General features: G+C 34.4%; 4 protein-coding genes across 5 annotated transcripts in view; 3 read left to right on the top strand and 1 right to left on the bottom strand.

Annotated features, from left to right (window-relative positions):
* The first annotated feature begins 1,770 nt into the window (after nt 1–1,770).
* Nucleotides 1,771–4,309, top strand: LOC115445435 (actin cytoskeleton-regulatory complex protein PAN1). The gene is made up of 2 exons (XM_030171705.2): nt 1,771–2,591; nt 2,896–4,309. The coding sequence occupies exons 1-2, from the start codon at nt 1,771–1,773 to the stop codon at nt 4,307–4,309; spliced, it is 2,235 nt and encodes a 744-aa protein (XP_030027565.2).
* An 80-nt stretch (nt 4,310–4,389) lies between these two features.
* On the bottom strand, nt 4,390–7,983 carry LOC115445460 (acetylcholinesterase). Its single transcript, XM_030171743.2, has 3 exons — nt 7,664–7,983; nt 6,225–7,477; nt 4,390–5,737 (listed from the first exon to the last, which is right to left on the bottom strand). The coding sequence occupies exons 1-3, from the start codon at nt 7,856–7,858 to the stop codon at nt 5,515–5,517; spliced, it is 1,671 nt and encodes a 556-aa protein (XP_030027603.2). The 5' UTR covers nt 7,859–7,983; the 3' UTR covers nt 4,390–5,514.
* Nucleotides 7,984–9,265: 1,282 nt separating this feature from the next.
* Nucleotides 9,266–15,598, top strand: LOC115445434. Its single transcript, XM_030171704.2, has 4 exons — nt 9,266–9,561; nt 10,809–11,001; nt 12,748–12,951; nt 14,695–15,598. Exons 1-4 carry the CDS (start codon nt 9,407–9,409, stop codon nt 14,929–14,931), a joined length of 789 nt encoding a protein of 262 aa, XP_030027564.2. The 5' UTR covers nt 9,266–9,406; the 3' UTR covers nt 14,932–15,598.
* A 2,246-nt stretch (nt 15,599–17,844) lies between these two features.
* Nucleotides 17,845–18,492, top strand: part of LOC115445432 — a 48,609-nt gene continuing 47,961 nt past the window's right edge. For both annotated transcript variants that reach the window (XM_030171699.2, XM_030171698.2), the window contains exon 1: nt 17,845–18,099. The gene's annotated coding sequence lies outside the window, so the exon portion shown is untranslated. The remainder of the gene's footprint in view (nt 18,100–18,492) is intronic.

The following is an 18,492-nucleotide window of genomic DNA, read 5'->3' as shown; positions in this document are numbered from 1 at the left end:
GATTGCATTGCTTATTTTTAAAGTATGCAGTTACTTTCTGTATTTTTTATCATAATATTATCTACAAACATATTCGATATACTAGAAATAATCGGTATCATTGGTAACTTCTGTTTAAAAATACTGAACTAACTTGCTGGTTTTCAAACTTCATTTAAAATCAGTTATTACCCAGTATAGGTACTTTGTCATAAAATCTTATGAGCTCACGTACCTTCATGTAGCAAAAAGCTACTTTTATCGTTGCTAGGTAATTGCATTTCATTTCGTATAATTTCATTTATGTAATTGAGTTTTTCCTTGTAACCATGGCACAGGCACAATCTAAAACCTTTTAAAGTTATTATGCTTTCTTAAAAAAAATAACAGGTTAATCCTTTATATTTAGTTTTGCTTGGAAATTAAATTCTTAACCATAGAGCAGATAACACTTCAAAACTTTTAAACATATTTTTTTTTATGTGGTATTTAGGCATGACAAAGTCCACACTGTACCCGATGTAGTAGAATGGGATCCCGATAGAACGTCGAAAGTCTAATTATGCCGGCCTGTTTGTAACCGGATTTACTCAGGCTGATCCCGAAAAACTACACAGACTACTATGGCGAGTTTTATACGTTGTGCATGATGATAGTAAGACAAATATCCTAGCACCAGCATTCGCGAAAAATAACTAATGACTTTTTCCCCAGCTTGCCATTAATACTTTAGTATGATGATAGCTAAAGTTGGATAGTTTTTAACAAAATAAAATTTTACTGAGACTTGCCGGATACCGAAAGATACTTACGAATACGAAAGTGTGAACAGTTTATTCGAGTATATTCGTTACTCATAATTCATTCATATTTGTGCATAAATTATTCATCAATTTATTCGGCGAATTATTGGCCAATAATCCATATGAGGTTTTATGTTCTCAATAATATATGAAATTAGATTAAACTTTGTTAAATTTTGGACGAGCTCTATGAAATTAAGCCTATACAATTTTGTATTTTTTGATATAATTCTGAGGAATGTAAGTTACATCACTACATAGTATAAAACCAAGTTGCTTTCTCTGTCCCTATGTGTGCTTAAATCTTTAAAATTACGCAACGGATTTTGATGCGGTTTTTTTTAATAGATAGAGTGATTTAAGAGGAAGGTTTATATGTATAATAATAGCAACCATTAAATAGTCAGCATTGCACCCGTGCGAAGCCGGGGCGGGTCGCTAGTTTGACATAAAGTATTAAATGTAGAAGGAACAGTAGTTGTTGCCAACTTGCTTATATTTCATTCAGAAAAATTAAGGCAGTCTCGTGTAAAAATGAAAGCGACATTCTACATTTATTCACCAATACGTTGGTTCATTGTTGCCAAGTTCTTAACTTGTAGAATATTTTGACTACATATTATTATATAGTAAGTAGCTATAAACGAAACTATTTAAGTACACATAATTCGTGTATTATAATAGAGACTTTCCACTTAGGGCGCTCCAAATATATTGTTTAAATATGTGACACTTTCTACAAAGCCTTCACCGGGAGCGACATTGATTACCGCGCTAACAGTGTAAATTGTAACTCTGCTTGGGGTCATATGAATCGTGCTGCAGGTGTGCTACATATCTGAGTACCGCTAAAAATTATCGCATTTTCACATCGACCAAACCAAAGGGTACCTGAAAATATTAAGCCATACACTTTATTTTCTAGTCAGTTCTCGAGAGGAACAGTCGCGTACTAACATTTTTGTCAAATGCACTGAATACATCCAAAATGAAACGGTTCCTTATATTTTCGTTACTAGTGTGTTTTTTTATAATAGAAATAAATGGCTTGAAATTACCCGGGCCTTTAGTGTACGTGGTGACACCTTCGCCGAGGCCTCCGAAGAACGATGAAGGTAGATCAGCGCCCTTCTACTATCACTCCTGGATGCGACGAATGGACTCACCGCCAAATACGACAACGACTACAACGACACCGAAAACGAAGACGCCTGATTTAATATTTGCAGAGTTTGAATCTGGCAACAACATGAAATCAATTCGTAAATTGCTTGAAAGGGAGAGGATTCAACCCAAAACGACGACGACAACGACTACCACGACGACTTCAAGACCTATCTACGTTCCTGACGAAGACACCGATGATGTAACACGTGTTGTTAATTATGGATTACCAGTAACAACGGAGAAGAAAGAGACGAAACCTGACAGTGATTCCAACGATTATTTTTCAATGTATAATTCGTTGTACAACAATGCTCAATTCCCAGCATACTTACCAGCTACCACAACCACAACTACCACCAGTAGGCCTACAACCACTACTAGTGCACCTACAACCACTAGTGCGCCTACAACCACGACGACAACAGCCGCTCCATTAGTTAACGTCCAAAATATTTGGCATATTATTGACAACGAGAAATACAATCAATATTCAGGAAAGTGGGAGGAGGAACCCGTTGCCAATGAAAATAATCAAGAAGCTTCGGGTGAGCGACATCAGCTCATTAATGTTGAAAATGAGGAACAAAACGATGATAATGATAAGGAAGATGTACCAGTGGATGAAAACTTCGCTTTACCTGGGTGCGTTTAACTCTTTAATTATAATTTGCTTTTTTTATAATAGTATTATACTTTTATTATCCTCTAGGGATATTTTCATGAGGCATACTGTCATAATTAAATCACAAGACATTGAATTATTTATTGTAGATGAAGGCGATATTTTACGTCACTCCTTTGCTGATGACTGTTTATCAAAAGTGTTCAAAATGAACAATATCGAATAAATTGTGATATACGCTACTTTTAGGTACTGTGTTTAAAATAATCATGTACAACATAGTTTTAATGGTGATCTATATAAAATTCATTTGTTAATTTACAGATTTGGCACAAATCCTGGAAATGGAGCTGAAAATGAATCTCGGGCAATCCGTACCGAACCGAATATACGGTTTCCTTACATCAATTTAAAGCCATTCCAAATGCAAAAACAAAAGAAACCATTAACCAGCACCTTTTCGAATAGTAAGAAGGGCAACAATATGTTTACAAACTTAGATAATTTCCATGATCTAAAAAATCCAACTAGAGGAGAAGCGCAAGATGTTTCGATATCTCAAGGGATCGACCGATACAATCCAGCCCAACCCTACCTACCGCAGCCCGACTACGGAGGTTATTCGAAACAATCAAGTGGGCCAAAAGCACCAGTGAAAGCAGTAGCAAACTTAGTACCCCCGCCGCCACCACCTCCGCCAAAACTTACCGATAACGATTTCCCTGCCCCGGATAGTTACGATTCATTTCCTCCGTACGCACCTGCTCAATCTCTACCAGCACCTCCAGCGCCACCAGTACAGCCTGCCCCACCTCCTCCACCGCCTCCGCCTTCAAGACCAGTAGTGTCTATGTATCAACCTCCAGTAGTCGATTCATCCGATGATTTAGGTTCCGATGCACCTCCCAGCGACAACAGTGGACCACCGACTGATATTGGGTACCGATACAAGCAACCTCAGACGAATTTTTTGCCTACGCTTCCACCCTTGTCAAAACCTTTCGGTGGATACTCTTACGACAAACCAACTATGACCGTTGATACCCCACCTGCTATGGATATAGGAGACAAACCAGACTTCCAAGGTTACCATTACAGTAAGCCAGCCCCCCCAGCACCGGTACAAGATCATCCACCCGCAAGTTACGGTGGCCACGGTCCTTCTTATCATCATGAGTCTGATTACCCAGATTTGGTATTTGATAAGCCACATGGCGGAGCAGGTCACATTAAAGGTGGAGACGATATGAGTGGAGGCATGGCTCCACCCCCTCTACCTGATTCAAAACCTGATCACGGACCGCCAATGGATAGTGGACCGCCAATGGATGACCATGGATTTCCTCACGACTTCCCCGGCGATTTAAAGTTCCACCACGATTTTGACGACGATCATGTTTACCATCATCATCACCCCCATCCTACTTCTACTGAACAACCTCGTGTTAACCGATACAGTTACTATTATTTAGGAAAGAAATTGTACTATCTGCCGTTGTATTTCAGTGTTTATTTCATTATATACGTTGGTGCTCTTATCATTAAGGCTGTACTTCGACATAAAATTGTGTATCCTAACAGCTGGCGACCAAATGATATGACGGCGTCGTTCTTCTCGAAGCGATCAGTAGATTCTTGGGATATGTCTCATGAAAAACTGCACGATATTACTGGAAGAGTCACACGTGCTATTGCTACAGCCGCTGAAAAATATATGAACGAGAAAAAAGAACAATAGATTTAATTAGTTAAAGAATCTTAAATAAGTGTACATAATAAACTTTTTGTAATATGGACATTATAATGATTAGGACGTTGTGAACTGGACACGTTTAATAGACTTGTAACTCCACATTGAATGTTGTTCATTGTCACAACAATCACAAAATATTTTAGTTTTAGTATTGCTCAATGTATTTTGTATGTTATATAAGAAATTAATAAACTACTCAAAAATATAACTTTCTTGTTGGAATATATACCTTCTTCATTAAAAAAGGCATAAATTGTGCTCAATTGCGTAACTAATTCAAATTGCATATTTAAATGAATTTGGTACTGAACTCATTATTTATAATTATCAATGTGGCCATTAATAAACATGAGAATTGACCAATCATATCCTATATAATAGATACCCGGAAACACGTCAGTATTTCCTAAGAGGTATTTTATATCCTCCAAACCTAGAGTTTTAGTCGTTGCGAACACGGTTCAAATATAATTACAACACACTCCATACATAATTATGGAGACCATGATCGTCTCCAATATGATTATGAATCATCGATGCCAAAATATATGGCGTTAAGGTATGCAATTTGTTTTTCTTAAGGCACAGTCAGAGTGGTACTAGGTTTAGACGCCATGAATGATTATTGAGGCATACATTGTTATAGTAGATATATTGTGGAGGATAACTGTTAATTAATATTAAATAATTTGTAGTTTAGTTTTTTCTCCATGAGAATGATAGTGAAATCCATCAAATAGTGTTATACAATTGTTATTTTTAAATTATTTGAATTATACAAATTTCATGGCACGATTTTATCTACAAGTAAAATCTCAAAGTTACTTAACATTTAGTTTCTTTAAAGTCATATTAATTATAATCTGAACAAAATCAAATCATTTGTTATTATAATGATGAATGATTACATGGGTCACAAACGATACCATTTAGCATCCTAAATACTTAAGACAAGCAAATTTAGACAGCGGTGGTATGTGAAAGTTATATTTTTATAATGAGACACTTAGCAAGTACGTGATAACTTCGGAAACAATTGTCTTCATGGTGTGAACACTCTTCTAGGTCATATTAAAGCGTTGATATAGGTTATAGGATTTCTAAGGCTTGTATTGATAGAAAATAGGTATTATTTATATTTTCATATGCATTTTCATTTTATTTTATAATCTCTAGACTACGGTATTTGTTTATGAACAATTTTCACACATGGGTTGTCTTATTAAATTTTCTCTATATCCGTTTACATACTTATAATTAAGTTTATAGAATAAGTCCCAAAACGCCATTCTGTTGCTAAAAGGTCTTTGTTTTACTTTCATGTCAGTGTCTATGTCCAAGTAATGCCTTTTGTTTTCTGTAACCGGTGGCCATATAACAGGTATTATGTCGGAAGTTTCAACGGTCGGATTTCTGAAAAATAATTGTTAAAAATAATTATAGATAGTATCTTATCTTGTCTTATGTTATATTATTTTACTTCTCATTAATATAACAACAGCGAAATATTGTAAAAAAAATTGGATGTTTGTTAAAAGTGAACTTAGAAACAGATGAATGAATTTGGAAGAAAATTGGTACATACAGATACTACGTCGTTTAACACATAGACTATACTTTTCCCTTGGAACTAGCTTTTATAAGGATTTTTTTTGTCAGATTTTTTAAATAGAAATGAATTAGTACAGTGATGGTAGCGGGAAAGGCGGGCGAAGCTGCGAGAAAATCTGTTTAATATAAATATATGAAATAATTAATTTCGTAATAAAATTTTACTATGAAATAAACTTTGATCTGGCAGTCTTTATAGTTTTCAAATTATTATAATATCAATTTTATGTATTGTTGTTAACTATGTTACTAGAAATGTTAGTTGCGACAAATTGATCTGATTACTTACCCGTATTTAACAAAATTTGTCCAAAGCGTAGTCATCCGATCAATAATGAGTTGATCCTCGAGTGTCGATTCTTCAGTCATGTAAGATATATCAAACAAATAGCCAATTTCATCAGCATGTGCTGCCCCACCCACCGTTATATTGTGTCGATCCTTTACGAAGTTTCGTCCACCAACATATGAAAAAACATAATAAAATACATTTGTAGCTCCACTGTCTAAATATCGGCTTATGGTCCTTTCCGTTGGATGATTGAAATAAAAATCAGATTCAAAGTTAATAAAATTCCGTTTAGCGTTCACATCAAGCGGTTCATCGCCATTATAAAAATGTCGCACAATTTGTTCCATTTCCTGCAGTTCTTCATTATCAAAGGAAAAATAATTCGCTAAATTATCTCGGAAAATATTTAAACCATCAAAGTATTCTGGTTCTTTATTCACATTATTTGCCAACCACTCATCGTTATTATAACCAATGAGAATAGGGGTATTCTTTGCTCTCGGTACATTTATATTTATTGGATTTTCTGTAATAAATCTATCAACATTTTCATACTCTTGTTCAACGCAAGCACCAAACGAGAGACTCAAGTCAGATGTTGCGGCAATAATTAAATTAGTGTCGACTGACGAAAGAAATGATAAAGCTTCGGCAGTGTCCTCCGTTGCGAAACCGAGATATGCAGCGAGTTTCAATGGGGCAGCCCTATCCGGCTCGGTTATAACCCAAGGGCCAATAATTGACCCACTCTGCAAGATAATTTTATCAAACAGCTTTTCATTACTGTAATGCAAATGAAAATCGACAGAAGCACTTCCTGCACTTTCACCAAATATTGTTATTTCATTAACATCACCACCAAATGACTCAATGTTATTTTTAATCCACTTCAATGCTAATTGTTGGTCTTTCAATCCTTGGTTACCGGGAACTTCAGGCATGTCTAAGCACATGAAACCATACGGGCCAAGGCGGTAGTTTATTGTGACCAAAATAATGTCATGTCTGATTAAGTATCGTGGTCCGTAAAGGTAGCGACCTGAAAAGCCTATAGAGAAGCCGCCGCCATAAATCCAAACCAAGACTGGCAAGCGGTTTTTAGACGTGGCAGAATTAGGGACGTATATGTTCAAATGAAGACAATCCAGGTTTCCTGTTATGGTTTTATGGAACTCTTCTATTTGAGGACATATGGCAGAGTCATCAAATGCCTCGAATGTGTCATTAAATCCTGGATGGGGTATGGATGGCTGAAAATAAAAAAATATTTTTATCAAGAAAGAAAGAAAAACGAGAGTATTAATTGAACGTATATATACATAGGTAATTATAAAGTAAACCTGTATTAAATAAATTATTGTTTTCAATATTAAATTGTTTAAAAGAAGATAATTTAAGTTGTGTAATAGGAAACAAAATATGATAGAAAGACTTACTCCGAATGGATTTTCACTATTAACAGTGGCGTAGGGTATCCCCATAAACATAGAATACTCTCCATTTGCCGCTCTGAGTCCTCTAATGAGTCCGACTTTCGTATCCACCAAAGGATCGATCCTAGCAGATCCGTCTACATGTTGAAGGATAAAAAATATTATTGGCACTAATTTATAATTCATCTGGACCAACATGGCGCTCACAGATGTAGAGAATGACTAAACTCGTATTCTGCGATGCTATAAGAGGTTTGTTATTGATAAACCAATGTCTTTTATTATCTTGACTTAAATTGATGGAGTGCTTCGGCTTACACCGCGGCGACAACCCGGGAGCCTTGTGAATAGGTACTTATTAATTCCAAATATTGAAGTTGTTGTTTACATACACGTAATCTAATCTATAACTCGTGGTATTTGTCATCTTACTTTACTTCTTCTTAAAATAAAAAATAGTAAAGACGTTTGTAAGAAGCGAAACCTCTGAATGGATTTGGATGAAATTTGGCGCATAAACAAATTTATATTCAAATAGCATAGATGATTAATTCAAGCAATTTTTTATCACGGAAAAGAATTAAACGTTCATATAAGTCAGACCTCGAGCAGTAGCAACGCGTTGTTAAGCTATTTACGGGCAGAACCACGAGCTACACCTAGTAAAAAAGTACTTATGTTACGAAATATATTCCGGATAAGGTGTAAGTATTATTACGCAAATATGTTTGCTTACATGATTTTTTTTAATAATTCGAGCAAGTAGGGGAATGAAAGTCGAAATATGCTGTAGAATATGTACTCATAACCTAAATTATGTTGTAAAATAAAATTGTTACAATTAAATCAACTTTATGACCGTATGAGCAACGGTCTGTGTCTGTTCCATACGTGATCAAACATCATTGAACGATAAACATATTTGTACACAGCGTTATATATTTTTTTTAATATATTATAATTCTTATTCCGATCATTGTTTTCCGTTAAGAGGCATTAATTATAAGTGTTATTGTTAAAGTTTTGTCATATAAAATTCAATTTGCGTGCAATTATTGCGTGCGTTCTAATATGATTTTTTTTTTTCTAAATGTAAACATGTGCCCAAAGTTAAAAATCTTTGAATATTAACCTACTTTACCGGGTTATTTAAATTGATTAAAAAATTACGGGCTATAAGTATTGTTATTTCGGTGACTCTATTAATTCCGTTGCTCTAGGTTTGATTGGTTACGGTTTACGGACGAATTATAATTATAATATAACTTTTTGTGAATATAATATCAAATTAATTATGAACTTTAGTAAGTATATAATTTATTGTCACTTTCTTAGACCTGGAGTTTCTATATTTCAGTATATTTTTTTACGCACAATATTCTTTGAATATTGGAGAAGTATTTGGAATACTTTCAAATATTTTCAAAATTATAATTTATATTGTTCAAATAGTTTTATTAGTATCCATATCAGCATGTGGCTTTCACTATGTTCACACCCACGCAACCTTTCAAATTAAATTGACACCAGCGCTCGAGAGCAACTTGCGCACGATTTGTTTGCACTTGTCATATATCGCGCGCTCCCTATACTTTGTTAACTGGGGCGCGCTTTGACCATCCGTCAGTCGCATTTCTGCCATTGAACCATGGACATGATTTTATAAATAAAAAAAAAGTTTTAGAAATAAAAGTGAAATTAAAGGAACGTAGTATATTTTGAAGTATAGGTATATTCATTGATGGGATGGTGTCTAAAGGGGTACTATTGACATGCCACGGGCTGGTGTGGGCGGCGGCGCTCGCCCTGGCGTTGTGGGCGAGCGGGGCGCGGGCTGCCGCACGCTACGACACTGCTACGCCATACACGCCGCCTTACAACCGCAAGTACATACCACTACAGTAAGTTATTTATTTTAATCATATTACTTGGATAGGATATACTATATAATTTCACATTAATATTCTCGACTCGATCAAGAAATTAAATTAGAGATTATTATTTTCTATGATTAATAAAAATCTGTTTGTTCCTACACTCATTTGTTTTACGGAACAAAAAGTATAGTACACCTAACACCAACATTTTAAAAATGTTTCTGTTACGTATATTACAAGCATATTTAATTTAAACACAGATATTGATAACCAATGTCCACAACTTTGTCATTACTTGCTGTCGAAATATGTGCAGACCTTTAGGCATTATATTAAAAGAATATTTATTAATCACATTGGCTTATGGAGAGTTTGTATGACAGGTTAAAGCTTTATTATGCGTACGGATACGCTACCAATAACTGATTAATGCTACTGTTATTAATCAAAGTCTGATCGAAGTTCGAACAATACGCGCGTTTGAATGTAGCCAGCGGCGACTTATTACCTGCTCTGATTTTTTTGTTATACGGATCAATGAATTTTATTTTTATTTCGTTAAATGAATTTAAATATATTGTATAAATAATTACTATTAAATATATGCCATATTATCTCATTTCAAAATGAATAAGTAAACTTAAAAATGCTTAAAAGAACTCTAGTAGTTTTGGAATTTAGGGACTTATGTAGGTTTGTGAAATTGTTTTAAAATGCTAATTACTTAGCTTTTACTGAAACTTGTTATGGGTAATTTGAACTTAAAAAGTATAGTGAAGGTTCTTTAAGGTTAAATAGTGCGTGTTGTTACAGATCGTCTATAAAGTGTCTATTCATTTGATGCTTAAGGGGCATGAAATTAGTTTATAGCTTCTATTTGTTAATTTGGTGTACAATTTAATACATTTCAAAAGTCTTAATATTCCAACATTCATTTAACGTTTCATATAACTATCAAAAGCGAACACTAACAGTGATGGTTAGTTCATTTTTAATATAAGTGCTAAAATATGACTAAGCGACCGCCGCAGCCACTTTATAGATATTTGATGATAGACATTTAATCTCTGACATTTTTATTCAACTTCGAACTTTATACATCATTTATTAATTCATAGTCTTTCGGGATAGTGTCTGAAAACTGAAACAAATGCTTTGCTTAAACATTTAAATTTAATATTTTACATTCATACATAGCATCATGCTTTGTTATTTCCAGGGGTAGACAGAGGTCTCATTACATCCACATATCATAGATATTTTCTTTCCAGTGGCAATGACGAGTCCTACGATCCGTACCAGTCGGACTCGCCGGCTGAAGAACCTGACACAGGTTCGAGGGTGCCGCCTTCACAGTACATCATGAGCGCTCTACGCACGGTCCTGGACGTCGTCAGAAACATCAACAAGCAAAGATCTCTGAAGAAATCACTCCCGCCGGCGAACAACTCCACTGCACTTATTGTAAGTATTGAATTTATAATGTAACTAAACAAGATTTTATTTTAAATATCTACTAAATCATCTCGCCAATAATTAATTAAATAAGTTTAATTGATAATAATTGATGTAGATAAAAGCTATTATGGAACAATGTTATGTTCGTGGTCTCTATCTCTCCTTGGGCGAAAGAGTTTAGAAGTTTACTATTACTGCACTAAGCTGTGTAATAGTTTTACGGCAGCCATGTTACTTGCTTAGGTATAATAAAATTAATTGCGTAAACAAATAAAGGGTCCATTGAGAGATACAGCTTCTCAGGTTCGTCGTTTCTATATTTTATTTAGGTTAGTCGTGTCTTTTATGCAATTTAGAAAGTATATATATTAAACCAGATACGATTTAGTCACTTTATCGAGTTCTTACTAAAATAATAGTATTGTTAAGTTTAACAAATAACAAAGAATGTGTCCGCACAATTTAGATAACCAATATAGATGTACGTAATTTAGATAACTACGATGAAACGTGAATTCACGTATTGATGACGTCATCAATGATAAGTCAATTGAAATACAGAAGATAACTATTGATATCTTCCATGGCTATAAGTGTTTGTGAGAGGCCTTGTAACAGAAAAAATGTTCAAAATTTCAAAATTGGAAGCGGACGTGAGATAAGAAGGTCAGAATACGGTACATGCTGAAGTAGGTGACCCGGTGTGGCAGCTAATCAGTCTAAGCGTAACTATGTTTGTTCAAACCATCCGTGCTATTCACTCGGCCGTGTGAATTAAACCTCAACGCTTACTTAGTTCACTCCATATAATCTCATCACTTTGCTCCATTTGTTATTGGGGTGGATATTATTTGTTTTTATTTATTCAGGTGGACAATTTTCTTTTCAGAAGGCATTACATTAGTTACTAAGTGGGTTTTTTTATTGCCTTTGTTGGCAAACGAGCAAGCGGTCCGCCGCCCATAAACTTTGCAATGCCAAAGGCACAGCCAAGCCGTTGCATAGCGTAATGCGGCGTTTAAAATTGTTAAAATTGATTCAATCTACATTGAAGGAAGAAAACATTTTATAATTATGTCTCTAGTTTCATCTTTACAATATATTTTAGCTTTAGTTAAAAACAGTAACTGATAAGCTTTAATAATTTAAACATTAATCTCCTGTTATGGTAGTCGGACCAGCACATAGGCATCAACGAAGAGACAAATAAATTGAAGCCTCAACAGCAAAATAAATGTGTTAATCGCAACAACGGTGTCTGCGAATTATATTGAATGTAGAAATGTAGAAATTATATTTCCAAGAGGCGTTTGCTTATTTAAATAGTGTAATGACCCTTACCTTGGGCCTTTTATTATGTTGTAGGCTCAATTCAAAGTAATTTTATTTCAATTCAGATTTTTTTATTGTGCGCCATCTAACTTTACAGTAATAGTTGGAGAGAACTATTGTTTTAATCTGCTCGTAATAGATGGCGTATCTATCATAGCGACTATGAATTTTTGCGTGAAGTTGGTCTAATCGTGCCAATAATATATTTGGTTGTAAAATGGACAACTTTTAATTTTGTTGATTCGGGTTTAAACGTTATTAATACAAGCTATTATAGATATAATAATTTGCAAATGAAAGACTTATTTCTTTACATACAAATGGAATTTTTATATTTCACATTTGTTACAATGTAAATGATTTGTTTGTCTTCACTTCAATTCAATTGTATTAATTTAATATTATTTGTAAATTTTTCAGTCTAAACGAACAAAGTTAGTGAATGGCACTTCAGTAGGCGAAGGTCGTGGGTTCGAAGACTATTATGACGAGCACCACGAGCACCACGAACACGAGACTACCACCATGAAACCTATAAAGCAGGGCAGATACACCGACCCATGGGCTGGATACTATGACTGGATCATCAACGAGGGCTCCTTCAAATTCTGGAGTGTGTTCCAAGTAAGTACGAGTAACTTATCCTCTATAATTATTTCTAGGTTCATTAATCTTAATTAATGAATTATTTCTATCTCCTATTTGCGCTTCCCCAATCGACTTCCTTTGTATAGATTAAGATCTAGATTAAGATCTATACAAAGGAAGTCGATTGGGGAAGCGCAAATAGGCCATGTAACAGGTGGGGATTGAAGTCCGATTTCCATAATCTATTAGTTTATCTATTCTACAACACAATTGAATTTTCTATAATAATAATATTATTGCGGATTTAGAGTTTAATATAGCAATAAGCTTATGCGGACCTATTCATATTTTGGAACGGAAGTGTCTAAAATAATGTATTTACTACTTATTACGCCCTCTACTTCCGAGGAATTCAAACACAACCTTGTTATACGAAAAAATATTTTCCGATACGTCAACTTAGGTATTTCCGATAGAGACTACGATTTAAAAAATGCTTGTAAACAAAACTGAGGTTCTGATAAACACACAAATAGTTATGACCTCACGTGCAGCGGAGTGCATCGTAGCGCGAAAAATAACGCTGTTAATTATTTTGGTATAAAAAATACCGCTTATGTCGTTGAGTATAATAGTAAACAGCAGTTGTGACGACGAGTACGCTATAACATTGACACAATTACTTAACAGCGGTAACGTCAAGCATCGCGACGTCAACGGCTGCTGGTTCAAACAATTGCTTGAAAAACTAAACCCGAATGTCATTATATTTTGTTTCCTGAGTTTTTATTTCATCCGGCTACTAATCGGCATATAGTCGTTGTCATTTTGCCCGTCAATGCTATGAGGGAGTATTATAGTTTGAAGAGGTAAATCGTGATGAAACAATTTTGCCACTGTTAATTATTGTCATGCAGGCTATTATGAAGTTTAATTTGCCAATTGTAAGGAATATTGGACACCGCATCTTATAATTTACTGGTGGTAGGATATATTTTATCTTCGCCTGGATAGCGAACACCATACACAAAGTATTAAAACTCCCAAAGTGGCCCACGTAAATGTGTCGCGTTCCGGGATCAGCTTGCTTATATCCGATTCCAACAGGCCATCATAATTGTGTCGACTACCGAGGGGTAATCATCTCTCGTCAGTCTACATTCTATTGGACGTCACTCCATTTACTATCAGTTGCAGTGGAATCACTTTGCCGAGGCCTTAAAAAGAAATATTTGCATGCTTAAAATAACTTAAAATTCACTTCTAAGGCGCAACAGATTAGGTTAAATTAAAGCACTTATTGACAGGTTTGAGTGCATAATTGCCGATACGTGAGCACGTAATCTAAGGCCGTGTCTAAGTGGTTCTTCTCTATAGTTCCGTATTTTTTGAGCGACTCCCGAGGCGCCACGGAACAAAGAGCGCTTGTTAAAATAATATTTTAAGTAGATGTGTAATGGACGCTTCTGTGTGTGATTTTTTTTTAAAAAGTGTAAATTTCAGTTTAGAGCACAACTTGTTTGTAAAGGACCTTAAAAATGTTTTATTTACAATATATTATAACTAAAGGATATTTCAATTTATAATATTCATGCTGATAGCTTTTGATTAATTTATATTTGCAACAAATAGGTATGTTGTTATATGGTTTTTATCTATAAATCTACAACATCAAATAAAAATGGAAATGTTGATGGTCGAAACAAACATAATTGTAATTGGGATAGGGTGAAAGTTATTTGGTCTCCCAGACTTACACATAACCCTTTTTGTTTTCAGCTCTTCACGGCAGCTCTACTCCTATACGCTTGCCTATCTGCCATCTACTACGCGAAATTCAACCCTATTCTGCCTGACTACAGTATGGAATACGATGACTATTTCCTCGAGAGAACCGTCGGCAGGAAAGCACGGAGTCTCGACGTCTCCGAACTGGCCTCAGGTTTGACTTGGATGAACCCCACCACCTTCCAGTTTATACTAGATGCTATATCGAACCATTATAAGGAGGAATAAATACAATCGTGGTAACGTAGTTTAATACGAGGCAACAATGATTAAGGATGAGTTAGGGATTTTCTGGATAGCATTTATATATTGGTTATTAAATGCTAACTATGTGAATAATCCTCTCCATACAAAGTAATAAATTATTAAAAAATCTGAAATAGCAAAATAAAGCCCAGATTTTTCTAATTTAATATTGAAAAGACTTTATTTTGGCAGCTTTGCTTTAATACATGTTTTTTCTTAATAGACATAAGAAACGAAATAATGCAAATTAGGCGATTATTTGTATTGGAAATGCCTACAAAGTGTACAGGTTACATTATTTAATCAGAAAACTATAGCCAAAAATATTTTTTTTCCATGCGAATATTAATATGTTTTGTTACTTTAAATGATAGTGTTCTTGTTGCTTGGTATTGAATATTGTTGACGATATCTAGCACCCATTCTAGCTTTCCGACAGTGGTAAAGACTTTCTAGGATAGGCTCAATCGCTTCTAAATTCGCATTTAAGTGTTAGGCCTGATTTGACAGAACTTAAATGTAAGTTCTCATTGAATCGGGTCTGTGTAAGAGTGTAGTCGATATTTTGTATTCTATTTTAGATTTAACCTTACAATATGCTCAATTTTAGTTCCTAAACCTTTTAAGAATAAATATAAATATCTTTTTACGCTGCAGTTTTATTGAGATAACCACGATGCGTTGTTAAGTGCGAGAGTTTTATAAGTGCGTTTAATGGCTCCAGGCGCAGGACGGAATAAAATAAAACTTGCTCACGGGAATCTGAATAACCATCGTTGTTTTATAGCATTATGCCTATATTTTTGCATCTTACACATTATAAATGTAGGTATTAAACATAACATGTTACAATCATTATTAGACCTACATTTATTTTTTGTTTGGGTCTCCATTATTTAACGCAGGGTTCACCGTTCATATTAATAATAAAACTATCTTTTAAATCAATGTATTTTAAAATATTTTACATGATTAGCATATCTTCTGGCGTCTATAAGAATTAATTAATAGTAGATCAATGTATCAACAGCTTTACGTATCGTTTACAAAAATATTGAGTTTTATTAATTACATGTATTATTGTGTTCTATATTTAAACAAATAGGTACGTATAACCGTCTTAAATACCGAGTCCCTATTTTACTGGTCGAGGCTAACAAGACAGGTTTTTATTCCAGGGTCTTATTATAATCGTTAATTTTCCTTATCACCAGTCGGTGATAAGGAAAATTAATTTTGTATAGTCATACAAAAACAAAATGTATGAAAAACGACGTAATTGATTTCATACACATTACAGTGCAGTAAAGTAATTCGGTTGCTAATGTTGGTTTCAGACCTGTGCATTGCCTAGGTATATAAGTTGCTCGGCGCCGCGAGTTCGATGCCCGGTCGTCGTGAGCCTCCGAAGGCTAGGGATCGCAGGATGTCGCCATTATATTCGCCTCGACGCGCCTTACATTGACTTTCATCGCTTATTCCCACTTAGGCTAGACTATTTTTATTTGCGGATGCGTGTGTTAAGTCGACTAAATTATTGACTATCAGACGCATTGCGATGGTCCAGTATGATTATTCACGAGATTTAGCTTATCAGATAATGTTGAAGTGGTTTAGACTGGAACTTTATAAGACAAGAATCATTTGAAGAAATTTATGGTGGAATAGTGGTGATTCTGTCTACCGTTTTTAGTTTATAGACGTGATACTATATATTATAAATATGTTAAGCGTAAACTATATATAAAATAACACGGTAGATTATTGGTGATAAAATAAGTTTATAGATAATTTTTATCTTCTTTTTCTATACAAACAATTTTATAGCAGTATTTCTGGTAAATTATTTTATACAAACATAGAACGCCTGATCTTGAGCATTTGTTGAATCCACGGATATATAGATGTACTAAGATAATAATGAGTAAACATATATAACAATAATGTTAATCGCGTAACTTAATATTTTATTATTTAAGATAAAGAATCTAACATGCACATAGTATTAACGTGAGCACAGTAACCTTGCGTACTAAATAAATAAGAAAAAACTAATAATTCAATTGTTATTATTCATAGTTATCATTTTTATTTATAATTCTGATTTCTTTGTTACTTGAAATTATAGATGCTTCGAAGTTTTATTTTAAATTTATATGGCGAAGGCGGTTATTATTTATCTAGAGAATAATAATCTTATTATAATTAGAATGAATCGTAATTTATAGACAATTTGAAGATATGATAAGTAAACATTTTTTTTTACAATATTCTACTATAAGCATTCACGACATTGATAATAAGCTACACTTCAATTAATTTGATCCTAATTTGTATTTTTTTTTCAAGATCTTGATACCATACAAATTGCAAATTGTTAACATTATCTGGTAGTTGTACTGAAAATACTTTAGATTTCAATACATCGAGATGTTTATCACAAAGTTCTGGTCGAAATATATAGTTCCCGCACCATAAAGTGTAACTGTGTTCCTCGTTCTAATGGGCTGTGATAACGCTACCTTGAACAATATAGATTCGCAATAACGTTATATTAACATTCGCCATTCATCAATTTGCGGTTAGCTACGGACATTAGCGGAAAGAATAATTAGTGCATATCTTTCGAGTACAGCTATATGCTATAGATAGCGTTATTGCTGTATGTGGGTGACGGCAACGTTGAGTAATCAATTAAACTATCATACGCACTGGCCATCGACCACAACATAGCTTCCAAACTGTTTTTTGCGGTTTAGTGTCCATTGCCCGCTTTCGTGTTTTTCGCTACGATTACTTTGGAGTACTTGTGATGGTATAAACCGGTGGAGTGCGATGGTCTATTGCGTCTGATGAGTTGCGTGGAGGCGGCGAGCATCTCCGGCCGGTAGGGTTGTCGAGCCAGTTCAACGTTCAAGTGCAGCGCGGACGCACATCCGAAGCGATCGTGCCGGTGCGCGGGTGCGCGCACGCAGATGACCCATGCCGCGTCCTATATTCGAATTTCGAACGATTCTATGAATACAAACTGTTACACAATATTTGAAAATAAATAAGGAACAGACTATTATTGAGTGTGTGGTGTTTGTACACGTTGTTTTATACGGTTCGTCTTGAACGTGGTTAGCTGTTTTGGGGTCGAATAAGAAGGTAAATATCTTTTTACAGTTACTTTAGATACAGTTAAGATGTCTGTCTAAGCCTTTTAACCAATAATAGAAATCAATTTATTATTGTTGCTACAATAAATGACTTATTTCGTTTTCACGTTTTCGGTCAAATAATTTTGAACAATATGATTTGTTTAAAAAGAAATTGTGACTGAATGAATTGTATTCTTACATTTTAATATAAAAGTAGCATCCATAAAATCGTTAGCAAAGAAAAATAATAAATTTTAAATGGAAAAAAGTTAAATCAATTTATATTTTTTGTAAACGGTAGAGTCGTCGCGTCGCTCGCGGTATTGTGATTGAAAAGACATCTACGATATTTCAGTGTTAAAGTTGGGAAGCAAAATTTTAATTAGATTTTATGTTTACT

Source organism: Manduca sexta, chromosome 25, assembly GCF_014839805.1.
Source record: "Manduca sexta isolate Smith_Timp_Sample1 chromosome 25, JHU_Msex_v1.0, whole genome shotgun sequence".
Lineage (NCBI taxonomy): Eukaryota > Metazoa > Arthropoda > Insecta > Lepidoptera > Sphingidae > Manduca > Manduca sexta.
This window is presented reverse-complemented; position numbering and strand designations above follow the sequence as displayed.